The sequence below is a fragment of the Monodon monoceros genome, unplaced genomic scaffold, assembly GCF_005190385.1.
Source record: "Monodon monoceros isolate NGI ecotype Baffin Bay Population unplaced genomic scaffold, NGI_Narwhal_1 Super_Scaffold_12, whole genome shotgun sequence".
Classification (NCBI taxonomy): Eukaryota; Metazoa; Chordata; class Mammalia; order Artiodactyla; family Monodontidae; genus Monodon; species Monodon monoceros.
In genome coordinates this window covers 159,171,078-159,188,957 of record NW_021703768.1, presented here as the reverse complement: position 1 = coordinate 159,188,957, position 17,880 = coordinate 159,171,078, and the positions used below count along the sequence as shown (strand labels likewise).

Below are 17,880 nucleotides of genomic sequence, written 5' to 3'. Positions count from 1 at the left end.
TGCACGACTGTTCATTTGAAGATGTCTTTTGACCCAAGATAAGAGGGAAAGTTTGCCTTGGAAGTGGAGGGCAGAGGTAGGAACAGCTGGCTCCTGAGTGAAAGCCTTTGACTTTTTCAGAGCAGCAGAAACCAAACAGAGAAACGCTGCCCTGAATCTGGGGTCCTAATCTATCAGCCAGCCCCTCATGCCGTGGAGAGGCAAAAGGGAGTGGTGGGGACTGTGGCAAAACAAAGACGGGCAACCTCAATGCAGCTTCACCATTGGGCAGTGCGGGCGCGTTTTCTAGAGAACCGACAAGATCAAGATCGGGACGTGCTATTTCCTTGGTTTTAAGTGTTGGCAACTAATTCCAAATGTCTCAAACAGAGGATGGGGCTAAGCAAACCCATCTTCTTGCCTAATAAGGCCTGCAGGCCTCCTGTTTGCAGTCTTTGCCCTAAACCAGGTTCTGCAAAAATAGACATCGTTCCCCCCCTCCCCACTGAGTGCCCAAAATAACCTTCCCGGCCCTGACATGGCCAGACCTGCAGCCGGGTTTCACATTCTTTTAAAACCCATGCCCACTTCTGACAAATCACAAATAACGCTCCCACACCCCAACGCCCCAAGTTAAGAATCGCCGCACCAGCGTTGCCAAAGCCAAGAGTTGTTGAGCTTTGTTTCTGAGGCCTGTCTTATAAAAACAATTGTTTGCTTTCCAAATATGAAATCATCATTTAAAAACATGCACGCATCTCAGACAGCTTTCCCCTGACACCCTGCATGGGGGGCACACTCCGTTCCTCTCCCATGTGGGAGTCTGGGCCACGATGCCAACCAGACGGAGGAGGCGTCCTCACTGACACACCTGCACCCACCGCGGCCCTCGCGTGGCTCCCAGGGCCCATTTCCTGGTCTGCGGAACAAAGTACCCCAGCCTGGGAGGCTGAAACAACAGAAGCTTGTTTGCTCTCACCTCTGGAGGCCTGAGATCAAGGGGTCAGCGGGGCTGGTTCCCTCTGAGGGCTGTTCCAGGCTCTCTCCCAGCTTCTGGGGGTGGCTGGCAGTCCTTGGTGTTCCTTGTCGTTCAGACACATCCCCCCAGTCTCTACCACCACCTTCATATAGCATTGTCCTCTGAGTCTGTGTCCAAATGTCCCCTTCTCATAAGCACACCACTCAGAGTGGATTAGCCACCCCCGCTCCAGTATGAACTCAACTAATTACATCTGCAATCACCCTATTTCTAAATAAGGTCATATTCAGAGGCCCTGGGGCTTGGGACTTCGAGGAACTTGGGGCGGGGGAACAGCTCACTGTGTAACACTCCCTTTCTCCTGGTTCCCCATGATCCTCTCTGCAGGAATGCAAAAGCCCAGGCAACATTATGAAGTGGGAAGCCGCCAGCTGTCAGAGACACCAAGTGATCTGAGGGGTTCAGACCGGTGGCTCAAGGGTTATTGTGCAGACGGTGCGCCGGAGCAGGCAGTGGTCTCCAGGTGCCCCGGGAGGCAGCTGGCGCAGGCAGGCCGTGCCGGGCTCCACGCTGAGTTCCTCTCCCCACGGAGACTGGGCCGGAGGAGGAGAGGTGACCTGGGTCCTTAGAGCTGCAGAGGCGGGCGCGCGCGCGCGTGTGTGTGTGTGCGCGCGCGAGTGTGTGCGTGTGTGTGTGTGTGTGTTGGGCGGGGAGATTTTGGCCAGAGTCAGACTGGGAGAAAAGAGGTTAAAAAACCCCCCCGCAAGCCCCGCCCCCAGCGGGAAGCCGGAACGAGGAGGTCGGAGGTCAGGTCGGAGGTCATATGCTCTCCTCGTCCAGCAGCCGGGTGAGACCTTCGCAGATCCTGCGCAGGTGGGAGCGGTAGGGCTCAGCCGGGCCGTAGAGCGCGGCGAGGAAGTCGCAGTCAGCCAAGTGGCCGAACACGTGGTTGATGCGGCCGTGGGACTTGGCGGTCAGGTGCGCGCCCGCCGCCTGGTGCAGCAGGTCCCGGCACTCCAGCAGGGCGGCGGCCAGGACGCGCCGGTCGAAGGTGAAGTCCACCTGGTGGAAGCTGACGGCGGTCATGGCCAGGCGGCGGGCCTGCTGCCGGAAGCGCTGCAGCCGCGCCAGCTCCTCGCCGCCCAGCTGCCCGCTGCGCAGCAGGACACCCAGCTTCACGGCCACTTTGACCAGGTTCTTGACCACCTTCTGGGCCTCCTTGCGGCTGCGGGTGAACTCCTTGGTGGCGCGGTACAGCTCGTCCAGCACCTCGCTGCTGGTGTCGTCGATGAACGCGGCCGCCACCGCCCTGGATGCCATCTTGCTCAGGAGCTTCTTCTGGGCCTGGAGGGCCAGGCTCTTGGTGCTGAAGGTGTCCATCCGCCCTGCGCGGGGGTGGGGACACAGACCCGCCGTCAGCCCGCACGGCCCGGCTGCCAGGGGCTTGCCTGGGCGGGCCGCTAACGTTGGCGACCACCGTCTTCCCAATCCGGGAAATGGGCACACGCCACCAGCCTATCTCCAGGGGAGCCTGCGTGCCCATTCCACAGACCTACTGTGTGTGCCAGCACTGGGTGTACAGAGCCGACCAGCGAGCCCCCGGGAACACAGCAAGTGCTACCATCCGGGAAGCTGCAAGAGCCCACATAGCACAGGAACCCCAGCAGATCAAGAGGGCCGAGGCTGACCTCCTGGAGGAAGAGACAGGTGAGAAAATGGGGAGGGCATCCCAGGCGGGAAGATCCCCATGCTCCAAGGCCTAGAGGAGGGAAATTCCAAGTAGCAGGAACACAGAACGGCAGAAACTTGTGGAAAAAAATAGCAAAATCTATTTTTAGGAAAAGCTCGTTTAAAAAATAGCATTCACACTGAAGAGATGATGACCCAAGGGACCCTAAGGGAATTTGTTTCTAAAAAAAGTCAAAGGAATTAATGTGTAATGTTGAAATCTGGGCAGGGCCTTCTGTTATGGTTTATTACAGGATACTGAATCTAGTTCCCTGTGCTATACCGTAGGACCTTGTTGTTTGTCCATTCTGTATATACACATTTGCATCTGCTAATCCCAAACTCCCAATCCTTCCTTCCCCTACCCACCCTCCCCCTTGGCAAACACAAGTCTGTTCTCTATGTCTGTGTGTCTGTTTCTGTTTGGTAGATAACTTCATTTGTGTCCTATTTTAGATTCCACATATAGGTTTTATCATATGGTATTTGTCTTTCTTTTTGACTTACTCCCCTTAGTATGAGAATCTCTAGGTCCATCCATGTTGCTGCAAATGGCATTATTTCATTCTTTTTCATGGCTGAGTACTATTCCATTGTGTATGTGTACCACATCTTATTTATCCATTCATCTGTCGATGGACATTTAGGTTGTTTCTATATCTTGGCTATTGTGAATAGTGCTGCTGTGAACATTGGGGTGCATGTATCTTTTCGAATGAGAGTTTTGTCTGGATATATGCCCAGGAGTGGGATTGCTAGATCATATGGCAACACTATTTTTAGTTTTTGAGGAAGCTCTATACTGTTCTCCATAGTGGCTGCAACAATTTACATTCCCACTAATAGTGTAGGAGGGTTCTCTTTTCTCCACACCCTCTCCAGCATTTGTTACTTGTAGACTTTTTAATGACGGCCACTCTGACCAGTGTGAGGTGATACCTCATTGTAGCTTTGATTTGCGTTTCTCTAATAATTAGCAATGAGGAGCATCTTTTCATGTTACCTGTTGGCCATCTCTGTGTTTTCTTTGGAGAAATGTCTATTTAGTCTCCTGCCCATGTTTTGATTGGGTTGCTTTTTGGTTATTGAGTTGTATGAGCTGTTTGTATATTTTGGAAATTAATGGGCAGGGCCTTCTGAATCCTACTACTTGTGGTCCCTGGTACCAGCCCTGCAAACCCACTGTATCCTTGCTCTGAGTTGAGAAGGGGCTCAAGGTGAGTTATCACTGGGGGGTGGGGGTCCAGCTTATCATTCCCCTCTTCCTGCAGCTCCATGAGACAGGGTCCCAGCCCAGCCCCTGGGCTGTTCAGGGTGGAGAAGCCTAGGTACCAATCCTCCTGTCCTCCTCACCCCCTTGAGTTTACAACGGACATCCTGAGACCTTAGTCAGGCCCTGAATGAGTCAGGGGGGCAGTGACCTGGGTGGGGGTTCCCCAGGGCCATTTGTGGGGTTTCTGGAAACGCATCACTCTGCTGATTCCTCTGATACAGAAATATTGACTTGCATCAGCTTCCGCCCAGGAAAGGGCCAGGGAGGTGGCCAAGGTGAATGGCAGGCTGGCTCTCTGGGAACAGTGACCAGGCCTCCAACCGCAGAAGCCTGGACCTCTGTCTATCCCTTATGTCTGACTCCTTTTGTCCTTCCTGCATGGCAGTCTTCCAGATCCCCCGGGCTCTGGAGGCTCCCCTTCCAACCACCTCCTTCCTGCAGCGCCAGAATTCTTCCTACATTGCACATCTGGGCTTAGCCCTTTCCTTGTAAGAACCAGCTGGCAGCTCCTCATGGCTCTCAGGACCAAAGCCCACACCTCATTCCAGCCCCTGCATCTTCCCTGGTGAGCTCCTATACATCCCCCAACACCTTGGCCCCCAAAACCCTGCCTCTTCTCTGGTGGACGCATATACATCCCCCAAAAGCCCTGGCCCCTAAGCCCCTGCCTCTCACCCTCGCAGGTTCATCCCTCAGCTCAGCCTGGACACCACCTCCTCTAGGAAGCCACCCCCGAACAGCCAAACTGACAGTGAGGCACCTCCTCTGAGCCACAGAGCACCCCAGGCATCCCTCATCACTGCTCTGCCCCGCTGGCTTTGCTTCTTCCGTGGTCTGCCTCACCGCAGGCCACGGGGGAGGTAATGGGCCTGATTCCTTAACCGCTGTGTTTTTGGAGGCTCCGGAAACATCTTCCAAATGAATGAGGGAGCCTGAGACCCACCCCCAGCCCTGACCCACTGCTGCCCCAGGCTCTGGTGGGAATCCACCCCGACCCCAGCCTCAGGCCAGCCAGACCAGGAATGCCACGTGGGTGCCCACTCAGCCACAGGAACCCCGACAAAGCCCATCTGTGTGTGAGCTCAGACCCCGGGAGAAGTCCCAAGCCTCGGCCGCCCTCTCCCTGCCCACAGAGGTCGGGACAGGCCTGGAGATGAATGACCCAGTCTTCCCTGCTCCCACAGCAGCCCCAGACCCTGTACAAAGGCTGGGGCAGAGCAGGGGTGCGGGTGACTCAGCACCGCGTGGCAGGCCCTGAGCAGCGGCATGTGCCCATTTCATCACTTCAGCCTGGTGTTGTATTCGGCTGGTTGCCGGGTCGCATAAGAAATTACACAAGCTCAGAGAGGCTGAGCCATTTCCCCAAGGCCACACAGCAACACAGGGACTGCCTGCCCCCACCACCTCTGCACCCCTACGCTCTCTGCTTTCCCCAGCTGACTCCTGCGAGTTGCCCTGAGTCTTGTGGGGCTGTCCCCCATGACAAAACCAGCCCCGAAATTTAGGGCCTGCTCCTGGCTCTAACCTCTTGGTCAAGCAATATAACTGCCCCGTGCCTCAGTTTCCCCATCAGTAAAATGGAGGATGGTGGCTGTAAGGAGGGAGAACTACCTCCATCCTAGGGCAGAAGCTTGTGACCAACCTGAGTGTCCCCCGGGCTGTGAGCTTTCCCCGGGCAAGAGGCTGGACGCCACTGCCTGGACTTCTGACCTTCAAGTTCTATGCCATTCAGCTCCCTGAATGCAGAGACCTATTTCTCTGTGATGTTCTCTGGAAAAAAAAGAGCAGCAGCAAGGAATAACTATGCTTCCAGGATGCCCTCTCACCTCTGTTTCTCTAGAACGTTCTATTCCATTCCCTCTACCTAGACCCCTCCCTCACCCATCACTCATCCCATAAACTCATTCAAGTCTCAGAGTTACTGTCACCTCCTCCTGGAAGACTTCTGGATGCCCCAGGCTGGGCCAGGTGCCCCCTTGGCTCCCATGGTGCCCGGGGCATCCTCCATCACGGCCCCGTGTACCTTGGTTTCGGTGTCCATCTCCCTGGCCTGACAGCGTGGGTAGGGGCTGCATCTTTTTTTTTTTTTTTTGGCCGCGTCGCAGGTCATGCAGGATCTTAGTTCCCCAACCAGGGATCAAACCTCTGGCCCCTGCAGTGGAAGCACAGAGCGCTGACCACTGGACTGCCAGGGAATTCCCCTGCATCTTTCTTGTTCACGCCATGTCTCCTAACCCTAACCCAGGGCCTGGTACCCAGCAGACACCCAGTAAGTGTTTGTTGAATGTATGAGGGAAAGGATGTCTGCAAACATTGGAACCCAGGGGGGGAACTCCCAACTCCCTGGGTCCAGCTCCCCAGTTTACAGATGGACAAATTGAGACTCAGAGAGGAGAAGGCCTTTCCCTGGATCCCAAGGACTCTGGTGCCCAGGTCTTTCTGCCTATTTGGTTGCTGTGTGACCCCAGGCAGGGTTCTGCCTCTCTCTGGGCCTTGACCTTCCCCTCTGCAAGTCCTGAGGTCGAGCGTGTTGGTTCATAGGGTAAGCCTGTCCTGTTTACCAGCTTCAGGAAGAGCCTGGGCCCTCAGCAGCAGTACTGCCCCACACCCACCCTGCCAAGCACAGAGGAAAAGGGGCGGGGGGCGGGGGCAGCTGCAGCCTTCCCTCTTGGCCTCCACACTCCTTGCCCCTACTCCCCTTGGGGCAGTCCCCAGACCTGTGACACCTGGACCAGCCCAGCTGCAATGGGTCAGCGGTCCCCACTCCCACCCCCCCGCCGCTGACCCATTGTTCTACCAGAAACGCCTCCATCCAAGCAGCCAGACAGGGAGATGACTGCTCTCCCGGGGGAGCATGCTGGGGACCAAAATAAACCCCAGCCTTCCTTCCTGCCAGCTGCGCTCATCCAAGTCCAAGGGCAGACAAGCCAGGAGGGGCCTGGCTGCACCAGGGCAGGCTTTCTGGGGCAGGCCCTTCCCAGGGACAGCGGAGGGGCTCAGACGGCCAGTGTCCCTGGCCCCTGCCCACCAAATGCCAGATCACCCCACTATCGTCACAGCCAGGAAAGCCCAATAAAGCTTCAAGGGCTCGGCTGGAACACTCATTCAGTGGCTCAGTGAGCACTTATGGAGCACCAGTTGTGTCCCAGGCACTGGGGACATAGCAGTGACCAAGAGAGATCCCATCCCTGCCTTCCAAGGGACCCCAGCATTCTAGACACCATGCCACCTCCTTATTACAAAAGAATTTGGGTGCCCCCATTTCCCTGAAATGGAATCCACAGGCAGTACCGTCTGTCTCCATCCGCTGGTATAAAAATAAAATTAGGGCTTCCCTGGTGGCGCAGTGGTTGAGAGTCCGCCTGCCGATGCAGGGGACACGGGTTCGTGCCCCGGTCCGGGAAGATCCCACATGCCGCGGAGCGGCTGGGCCCGTGAGCCATGGCCACTGAGCCTGGGCATCCGGAGCCTGTGCTCCGCAACGGAAGAGGCCACAACAGTGAGAGGCCCGCGTACCGCAAAACAAACAAACAAACAAATAAATAAATAAATAAATAAATAAATAAATAAAATTAATATGTGGTGATAAAGGTGAGGGGGATTGTACAGGGAGGAGCTCTGGAATTTTTTATTTTTTTTTTAATTTTTAAAATTTTTTTAAAGATTTTTTTTTTGATGTGAACCATTTTTAAAGTCTTTATTAAATTTGTTACAGTATTGCTTCTGTTTTGGTTTTTTGGCCGCAAGGCATGTGGGATCTTAGCTCCCTGACCAAGGATCGGCACTGAACCACCAGGGAAGTCCCTAATTTTTTAATTAAAAAAAAATTGTTTTTCAAACCCACGCCCCCTGTCAGTGGAAGCACAGATTCTTAACCACTGGACCACCAGGGAAGTCCCCTGAATGTTTCATGTTCTGTGTCTCCATCTGGGTCTACACAGTGTAAAAAGTCATCGAGCTGGATGGTTACAAAGAAATGTGAATACACTAAAACCCAGAAAACTGTAAACTTTCAAAGGGTAACTTTTATGGTATGTGAGTTATATCTTGATTTTTAAAAAATCTAACATTTCTCCAAGGAAGATATGTAAATGGCCAATAAGCAAGTGAAAAGATGCTCAACATCACTGGCTACTAGGAAAACAAGTCAAAATCATCATGATGCATCACCTCACCCCCACTAGGATGGCCGTTTCAAAAAGACAGACAAAAGGGCTGGCAAGGATGGGAGAAACTGGAGCCCCTCATCCACGGCTGGTAGGAATAGAAAACGGTGCAGCCGCCGTGGAAAACAGGTTTTTGGCAGTTCCTCACAGAGTTACCACATGACCCAGCAGTTATACTCCTAAGTACCTACCCCAAAGAGATGAAAACATACGTACACATAAAAACGTATACACACATGGGTATAGCAGCATGATTCGTAATAACCAAAAAGTGGAAACAACCCAAGTGCCCACCAACAGATAAATGGACAAACGAATTGTGGCCCATCCACACACTGGGATGTTATTCCATCATAAAAATGAGTGAAGCACCGACACTCACTACAACGTGGATGGATCTTGAGAACACAGTGCTCAGTGAGAGAAGCCAGACACAGAAGGATCCACTGTGTGTGATTCCATTGATGGGAACCGTCCAGAACAGGCAAATTCACACAGACAGAAAGTGAATTAGTGGTTTCCAGGGGCTGGGGAGCAGAGAATGGACAGTGGCTGCTAATGGGATGGGATTTCTTTTGGGGGTGGCAGAATGTTCTGGAATGTGAGCACTTTAAAATAGTGAATTTTACAGTATGTGAATTCTATGTCATCAAGCTGAACACTTACTATATATATATATATCAAGTGTATATAGTTTATACCTTTGTGTCCCTTACTCTCTATTTTATGCCTCATTTTTTTTTTTTTTTGCGGTACGCTGGCCCTCACTGTTGTGGCCTCTCCCGTTGCGGAGCACAGGCTCCAGACGCGCAGGCTCAGTGGCCATGGCTCACGGGCCCAGCCACTCCGCGGCATGCGGGATCTTCCCGGACCGGGGCATGAACCCGTGTCCCCTGCATCGGCAGGCGGACTCTCAACCACTGCGCCACCAGGGAAGCCCTATGCCTCATTTTAAAAACGTTAAATAAATTGGGACTTCCCTGACAGTCCACTGGTGAAGACTCCCCGCTTCCACTGCAGGGGGTGCGGGTTGGATCCCTGGTCGGGGAACTAAGATCCCACATGCTGCGCAGCACGGCCAAAAAAAAAAAAAAAAAATTTAAAAATCACGATTTGGCCCAAGCAGTAATACAAACAGAAATAAAAGGATTACAGGGACTTCCCTGGTGGCGCAGCGGCTATGAATCTGCCTGCCAATGCAGGGGACATGGGTTCAGCCCTGGTCCGGGAAGATCCCACATGCTGCGGAGCAACTAAGCCCATGTGCCACAACTACTGAGCCCGTGAGCCACAACTACTGAAGCCCATGGACCTAGAGCCTGTGCTCCACAATGAGAAGCCCCCACTCGCCAAAACTAGAGAAAGCCCGCACGCAGCAACAAAGACACAATGCAGCCAAAAATAAATAAATTAATTAATTAATTTAAAAAAAAAGAAAAGTATTACACAAGTGGAGATTTGCAAATCACTTCCACCTAGCCAGGCACATGGTACATGCTCAATACATGTTTGATTAAAAAAGAATTTTCCTGGGACTTCCCCAGTGGTCCAGTGGTTGGGACTCCGCACTCCCAATGCAGGGGGCCCAGGTTCGATCCCTGGCCAGGGAACTAGATCCCACATACTGCAACTAAAGATCCCACATGCAGCAATGAAGAGCCCGTGGGCCTCAACTAAGACCTGGTGCACCCAAATAAATACACAAAGAAGTATTAAAAAATTTTTTTCCTCCTTAAAAGCTCAGGCCCACTGCACTCAATGATGGAGTGCATCTGTCAGAGGTTTGCCCCATACAGGGCATCGCAGGGAACACGTAGCTACAAATTTCTATCAAAAAAGAGCTCCATCTTCCCTTGATTTACCCAGGAGTTGCATTTCAGGAAAATTCACTGAATATTGAAACCCCTAGTCATCGGTTTCTGGCAGGACATTAGGACGTTGTGAGGGCCAGGGGCTGCCCTGAGCATGGCCAGACGCCTAGTGCCTTGGTCCCTGCCCCCCAAATGCTAGCATATCCTGTTGTTATCATAAGTGGGAGGGGGAAAAAATGCCCTCTGAATTTCCAAAACGGCCCCCTAAGAGGTGTTGCCCCTGATGGAAGGGGGAGGCACCAGGAAGCAGTGAATGTGGAAATAAACAGGATAATTTCAGGGACAGATAAGGCCCGGGGATGGGGGGCAGTGACAGCCAGGGACGGCAGGTGACCTAGGCTGGGTGGTCAGGAGGGCCCCTCCAAGGTGGAGCCCCTGGAGCTGGGACTGGAAGGACAGGGTCTGGGGGAGGGTGAGCCAGGCAGAGGGAATGGCTGGTGCAAAGGCCCTGGGGCAGGACAGTGCCAGGGAGGAGACCGGAGGCTGGTCCACAGCCCCCGAGGAGGCCACTGTCCAGGCCCTCCCACAGCTCTGAGGTCTCCCCTCCATGACCTCAGACAAGCCCCAGCCCCTGGAGGCACTTTCCCATCTGTGAAATGGGTGTCTAGTCACTGAGTCCCTGTCTCTGCTGATTGCTGCCCTGCACCCCACATTCTTTCTGGAACCTCAGCCCTCTGTCCACGCTCAGACTTTCACCCTCTGCCAACCCCACTTTGTCTTTTTGACTCTGACCTTTGTTCCTGTCCCCATATTGGACACTTCAGCTCCCAAACTGGCCACAGATGGTGGAGCCTCGGGTTGCTCTAGACTTGACAGCATCCTTTCCCCACACAGGCAAAGGTGGGCTTGGAGGGAGGGTGGGGTGGAAGCAGGACTGAATGTGAGCCTCCCCCAAGGGGAAGGGCACACGGCAGTGGACGGCACTGGCCCCAGTGGACCTCGTTCCTCCCAATCCCTTCTGTCCCCAAACTCTGGAGCAGGGCCAACCTTCCCGCTCCCCACATCAATGACCTCCCCTCCTTCATCTCCCCTCTTCCTGTCCCTGCAACATGCTAGGCATGGTCCAGTCTCAGGGCCTCTGCCAGGCCCCGCCAGCTGGGAGGCCCAGGTGGAGAGACTCCTCCCATGGCCCCCCATCCAACCCAGGTCACAGGTGCGCCGGGGTGGTCCCTCAACCCACAGATTCCCAGTCCTGGATGCTAGGTGTGGGGGTGATGGGGATTCCACAGGGCAGAAGATCCTGCTTCCCAGAGTCCCCAGTGCCCCCCGGGTGCACCGTGAATGCTGCGTCCCACCCCATTCACTAAGTGCTGGAGAATTCTTAGCCACCAGCTTTCCAGGAAAAATAAATGTAGGCATGTAGGTACATACATATGTTTACCATAAATGTTCCTGACATAAAGGATGTGCCCCATGCAACTTACAGACGTAAGAAAGGATTTTGCACGGGTGAATTTCACACCCAACCGAGGCTCACTATGTGTTCTTGGTGAGTTTTGCCAAACTGGTACCAGTAGCCAATCTATACTTGCTACGGAGAAAGGAGAGCAGTCTGACACTGATGTCGCTGGATGGTCTCTTTCATACGAACAAGGAGAATTCGGATTTTACTCACTCACTTATCAGCCAAGTGAGCGACTTCTTTGCCGAATCCGATGGCAGTTTTCGAATGGTGAGAGAATATTCCCTCAGTGCATTTGTGCTATTCGCAAGGAAGCAGCTAGAGACATGCCACCCTTTAAAATTTAATTTTCATTATTGACATTTCCTGTAGTTAGACCAAGGGCGGCAAATTCTGGCCTGCTGCCTGTTTTTGTAAATAAATAAAGTTTTATTGGCACATGCCACGCCCATTCATGTCCTATTGGAACGCAGCCTTGAAGAGAGGCAACAGAGGCAGAAAAGCTGGCAAAGCCAAAAATATTTACTATCTGACCCTTTATGGAAAAAGCTTGGGTACTTCCCTGGTGGCGCAGTGGTTAAGAATCCACCTGCCAATGCAGGGGACACAGGTTCGAGCCCTGGTCCGGGAAGAACCCACATGCCACGGAGCAGCTAAGCCTGTGCGCCACAACTACAGAGCCTGTGCTCTAAAGCCCGCGAGCCACAACTACTGATGCCTGCGTGCCACAACTACTGAAGCCCGCGCGCCTAGAGCCCGTGCTCCACAACAAGAGAAGCCACCGCAACGAGAAGCCCACGCACTGCAAGGAAGAGTAACCCCCACTCACCGCAACTAGAGAAAGCCTGAATGCAGCAATGAAGACCCAACCCAGCCAAAAATAAATAAATAAATAAATTTTAAAAAAAGGTTGGCCAACCTCCAGGTTAGATGATGCCAGAACAATATATCAAACCCTGATTTGTAGCATTTGCCAATTTCCATGGTGTAAATTCTCTCACCACGGCCAATTTCAAGCTTCCAACTTGAACATGAAGTTGGGAAGAACTGCTTACCATCTCCACCAAACAGATACACTAGACGAAAATAACCTCAAGAGCACAGATCCTTGCAAAGTGCAGTAAAATAATTAGAAATTAGGATTTTTGACCTTTGCTTTTTTATAAGTTGTGCTAAAGTATATGTCACATACCATAAAATTCACCCTTTAAAGTGTACAATTCAGTGTTTTTATATATTCACAGAGCTGGGTAACCATCACAACTATTTAATTCCGGAACATTCTCACCACTCCGAAAAGAAACCCCCTCCCCAAGAGCAGTCACTCCCCCTCCCCCTCCCCCAGCCCTCTGGCAGCCGCTGATTTACTTTCTGCCTCTATGGATTTGCCTGTTTTTCTTATAAAAAGAATCACCCACTATGTGGTCTTATGTGTCTGCCTTCTCTCACTGAGTGTCATGTTTTCAAGGCTCAGGGCTCCTGTTTTTTTTTTTTTAAAGGATTTTTCTTTTTTTATTATTAATTAATTTTATTTTTGGCTGCGTTGGGTCTTCGTTGCTGCGCGCAGGCTTTCTCTAGTTGCGGCAAGCGGGGGCTACTCTTCGTTGCGGTGCACGGGCTTCTCATTGCGGTGGCTTCTCTTTGTTGTGGAGCACGGACTCTAGGCGCGCGGGCTCAGTAGTTGTGGCTCACGGGGCTTGGTTGCCCCACGGCATGTGGGATCTTCCCCGACCAGGGCTTGAACCCGTGTCCCCTGGATCGGCAGGTGGATTCTTAACCACTGCACCACCAAGGAAGTCCCAGGGCTTCACTCCTTTTTATGGCTGAATAATATTCCATATCTTTGAGGTTTCTTTTCTTTTTTCTTGGCCCTGCCAAGTGGCTTGTGGGATCTTAGTTCCCAGACCAGGGATTGAACCTGCACCCTCGGCAGTGAAAGCGCCGAGTCCTAACCACTGGACTGCTAGGGAATCCCCATCCATACTTTTGTTTTAAATATAATGTATTTGACTGTAAGTTCATAGTATGTCATTTTTTTTTAATTTATTTTTTCTTCCAGTTTTATTGATAGTCTGTCCTTTTTAATAATGGTGATGTTAACAACAGGGTTGTGAAATTCCTGACAATACAGCAAGTGGCCCTCGTGAGCGGGGGTGGGGAGGGTGGATGCTGGCTTCAGCATGCCACTGGTCCACGGAGCAGCCCGCCCTCCACATGAATTCTTTATGTCACAACAAAGGGCTTCAATAATTGATGGGCCCCCTCAGCGGGGCCTCCTCCCTCAGCCCCTGCTGCAGCATCCCAGGGTGGCCTCAGGGGCTCCAGATCTCCGCCCACCGTGGCAAATGCCCCCACACTATTACCCTCTGCCAGCATGAGGGCACCCACTGCTTCCAGCCCTTTATCAACCATCACTCAGACCTCACGGTCGGTGCCCATTTTGATATGGTAAAAGGGGGGGCCTGCTTTTCTCAGGTGGGGGGGCAGATACCAGTGGTTTTCAAACCGGGTTCCCCAGAGCCCTTGGGGGCCACCCCAAGGATGGGCAGGGTCTGGCTCCCTGCCAGGCTGCGGTGGGAGTTGGGACACTTTCAACTGTGGTCAGATCTCCACTGAAGAAAGAGCTGGGATGGGGTGGGGGTGGGGGACACCAGTGGGCAAAAGTGAATGTTGGGAGACCATATCCCACCCCTCTACGGAGAAAGACAGGACAGGCTGAGGCTCAAGCTGAGTAAAAGGTTTTTTTTTTTTGGCCGCGCTGCGCGCCTTGCAAGATCTTCCCCAACCAGGGATCAAACCCAGGCCCACAGCAGTTGAAAGCATGGAATCCTAACCACTGGACCGCCAGGGAATTCCCAAGTAAAAGATTTTTAACAGCAAGTGGAGGAGGCTGGAGGGTCACCTGGCAGGAATGTGGATGCAGCCCCTACATGAGTCCGGGTTCCACCCACTTCGCACCGCCCACAGCCTCCATCTTGGTCCCCTGGCTCCTGCCCTCGCACCCTACAGTCTGTCCTCTCCATAGCAGCCGCCAGAGGGCGCCAGTGAGCACCCGAGTCAGGTCCTCTCCCTCTTCTGCCCACAGCCCTTCAGGGATCCCTCCTCCCTGGAGGTAAAAGCCCAAGTCCTCCCCATGGCTCACAAGACCCTGCACGACTTGCCCCGTTCCTTCCCTGCCCTCCCCTCCTCCCTCTCTCCCCCTCGCTCACTCTGCTCCATCCACACGGGTCTCCTGGCTGTTCCTCCAACACACCAGGCATGGTGCTGCCCCAGGGCCTTTGCACGACCTGTGCCCTCTGCCTGGATTGCTCTTTCCCCCAGGTCTCCACGTGGCTATTTCTTTCTTGCCATTGAGCTTCAGCTCAAATGTCACCTCCTCAGGAGGCCCTCCCAGATTCCCCCATCTAAACTAATTTCCCCATCAATCTGTCTGTCTCTCTACTCCTTCATGCAATTACAGCTAACCCTAATGACTTTTCTGGATGAATGTCCATCTCTCCCAGCCCCAGTCTGTGAACTGAGTGGGGGGTGGGGACACCAGACGGGCCTTGGTCATTGCCAGGTCCTTGGCGCCCTGCACCAGGCTTGGCTTACAGTAGGGGCTCAGAACCAGTTGTTGAATGAATAGATGACCTCCCAGCGCTAGAGGGGCACAGAGTCAGATATCTCGTCCAAGGGCCCCATTGTCCAGCCAGGGAAACTGAGGCCCCGAGAAAAACGGATATCCCAAGGTCACACAGCAGCACAGCACGAACCCTTCTGGAAGGGGCTCCCCCACTGTGGACACTCCCCAACCTCCACTGCCCCATTGGACAGAAGGGAAAAGTGAGGCCTGGAAGACGGGGCCTTAGAAGATCCCAGGTACTCTTGGGCCAGAGGTGCCTCTGTGAATCCCTCAGGTGGTGGGATTCCAGGGGAAGTTGTTTCGTGGAGGGGTGTATGTGGGGGATTCTGGGGTAAAAGCCCAAGTTCTCTGTAACTGGGCCAAGTCCTGCCTGTCTCTAGGTCCCCATCTCAGTCTATAACACCTGGGGCTGAACCTGAACAAGCATGTGTCGTTTCTTCAGCATCCGCCTCTGGGGCTGTTTCCATGACGACAGATGGAGTTTTGTCCTAGGCACCCTCTGGTGGCCCCATTTGACAGACAGGGACACTGAGACCTCCTGAACCCATCACATCAGATCACCAAGCAACCAAAAGGCCCCTCCCCTCCCCAGGCCTCAGATGAGGAAACTGAGGCTCAGGGGGCACCTGACCTGCCCAAGGCCACACAGCAGAAGGGGATACGACAGAGCCTCCAATCTGCACCTGCCTGACTGGTTTCTTCACTTAGGGACCCCTGCCCCCCATCAGAGTGGGGTGTGAGCGCCTGACTCACCCCCCTCCAAGAGGTCTGGGCACTCACCCACCACCTGCGTCCCAGGCCACCAAGCCTGCCAAGTGGGAGAAGCTCAGCCCAGGTGTTCGCGTGGCTGGGGCGACAGTTCTTTGTTCCGGTTTCCATAGGTACAGCGTCCCTGGGCCGGCTCCTCCTCTGCCCCTCCCAGCCACCCAGCCGCCCAGCCCTGGCCTGGCAGTCCCTTGGCCCAGCCCATCTAGGCAACTTGTTATGTTTTAAAGTTGGCGCCTGTGCACCTGTCATGGAGGTACAGGGAACAGCCCGTGCAAAGGCCCTGAGGCAGGATGGTGCCTGGCGTGTTGGTGGAATGTGGAGGCTGTGTGGCTGGAGCAGAGTGAGTGAGGGGGGGAGAGGGAGGAGGTGGAGGCCAGGTAGAGACTTGCAGGGCCCACATTCCTGCATTTAATTCTGGAAGCTGCCCTCACCCCCAGGGAGTTATGACCCTCGGACAGGAAATTGAGGCTTGGAGAATTGAATCACTCGTTCAAGGTACCAGTGATGAGTGGCAGAGCGGGAACCCAGGTGTGTCTGATTCCAAGGTCTGAGCTTTGGCTGAACCAACCCAACCACTGGGCTGAACTGCCCTCACCCTGCTATGGCACCCCCCACCCAGGGCGTTCACCTCCCCCAGCTGGGCTCAGACCTGCTCAGGAAGTAACCTCAGAGGCCTGTTTACAGCTGGGGCTGCTCCTCCTCCAGGAGAGCCCCCCAGGAGAGAGGAGGTAGTGATGCATGCAGATCTGGGTCAGGTCAACTGCCAGTTACCTCAGCGACGAAGGTCCCAATTCACAGCTGGCAAAACTGAGGCCAAGGCTTCAGGCCACTGGGGAGTTCCCAGGTGGCCAGTCTGGGTGGGCCTGGCTCTGACTGTCTCTGCTGCCTGGACCAGCCAGAAGTCTCACTCATTCCCACCTCCACGCCTTTGGCCTGGCTGCCCACCACCTAGAATGCCCTCCTAGCTCTGGCATCTGGCCCTGGCACCTGGTGCCCTGCACTGTGAAAGGGGGCAGAGTCCATCAGAGTCCTCTTGTTCGGGGGAGGGGGTGCTGGTCCCAGAGCACCATCCTAAGCCAGGGTGGGCAGTTCAGACCCAGGATGCCTCCCCGTAACCCACACATCAAGAGAGTGACAGGAAGACAGAGTGAAAGGGAGAAACGGAGAGGGAGAGGGAAACAGACATAAGGGGGGTCAGGGACATAGGGGGCGAGAGAGAGAGGCCAGGTGGCTCCCGAGATTGGGGGGCGCCCCGGCACCGCTAGCTCACCTGCTCTCTGGGACTCCGTCGTCGGTCCGACGGTCAGGGCTCTGTCCGGCCGCCTCCGAGGGGTCTTTGCTGTGGCCGCGAGACTCGTGTCTGAGGACTGGGATCCAGCGGGGCGGGGCAGGAAGCTCGACCCCGCCCTCCAACTGCCCCGCCCCTCTGAGCGGCCCCGCCCCCGCCCCGCCCGCGCGCAAAAGACCTTCAGGGACCGGTGGGGGGGAGGGTAGGGGCGGGCGAGGACGTAGGCTCAGCCAATGGCAGCGCGGGCGGTGTACGAAGAGTCCAATGGGAGCAGGCCTCCGCGGGGTGGGGGGTGGGGGGGACCTGGGGCGGGGCCAGGCAGCTCTGGGAGATTCCTCCGGAATCAAGAAAGGGGCCGGGTGCAGGGGGAGAGCCCAACCCCGGGCCCCGTCCAAGAAATGAGAGGAAGGAGAACTAGAGTCAAAAAACAGAGAGAGATGGGGGCCGGGGAGAGAAAGAGAGCCAAAAAGAAAAACAGAACAACCGCGTGGCTCTGGGAAGGCCCCTTTCTACCCCTGGGACTCCGTTTAAAGTACGGCCCCAGAGAACACTTTACAGCAGAAGGACCTGGGAGCCCCTTAAACATGTAGATTGCTATACCTCCCGGACGGGCTGAATCTGACCCAAGGTTGAAGATAAATCTTTCCGGGTTGCGGGTGAGGTTTGTGGCAGTTGCTACGTGGACGGACCCTGGAGACCCCACCAGGGGACTTCCCAGATCCAGCCTCGGTGTCCGTGGGAATAAGCCAGCGAGATACGCAAGAGCCTCCAGGCCGCTAGCGGGTGGGGCAGTGGGGACAG

At 54.4% G+C, this 17,880-nt stretch overlaps 1 protein-coding gene across 1 annotated transcript; it reads right to left on the bottom strand.

Annotated features, from left to right (window-relative positions):
* Positions 1–453: 453 nt before the first annotated feature.
* On the bottom strand, positions 454–17,163 carry TNFAIP8L1 (TNF alpha induced protein 8 like 1). Its single transcript, XM_029218117.1, has 2 exons — positions 17,062–17,163; positions 454–2,343 (listed from the first exon to the last, which is right to left on the bottom strand). Exon 2 carries the CDS (start codon positions 2,336–2,338, stop codon positions 1,778–1,780), a length of 561 nt encoding a protein of 186 aa, XP_029073950.1. The 5' UTR covers positions 2,339–2,343; positions 17,062–17,163; the 3' UTR covers positions 454–1,777.
* Between the last annotated feature and the right edge of the window lie 717 nt (positions 17,164–17,880).

Coding starts and splice junctions, on each gene's coding strand:
- TNFAIP8L1 (XM_029218117.1), bottom strand. CDS start 2,338: ATGGACACCTTCAGCACCAAGAGCCTGGCCCTCCAGGCCCAGAAGAAG.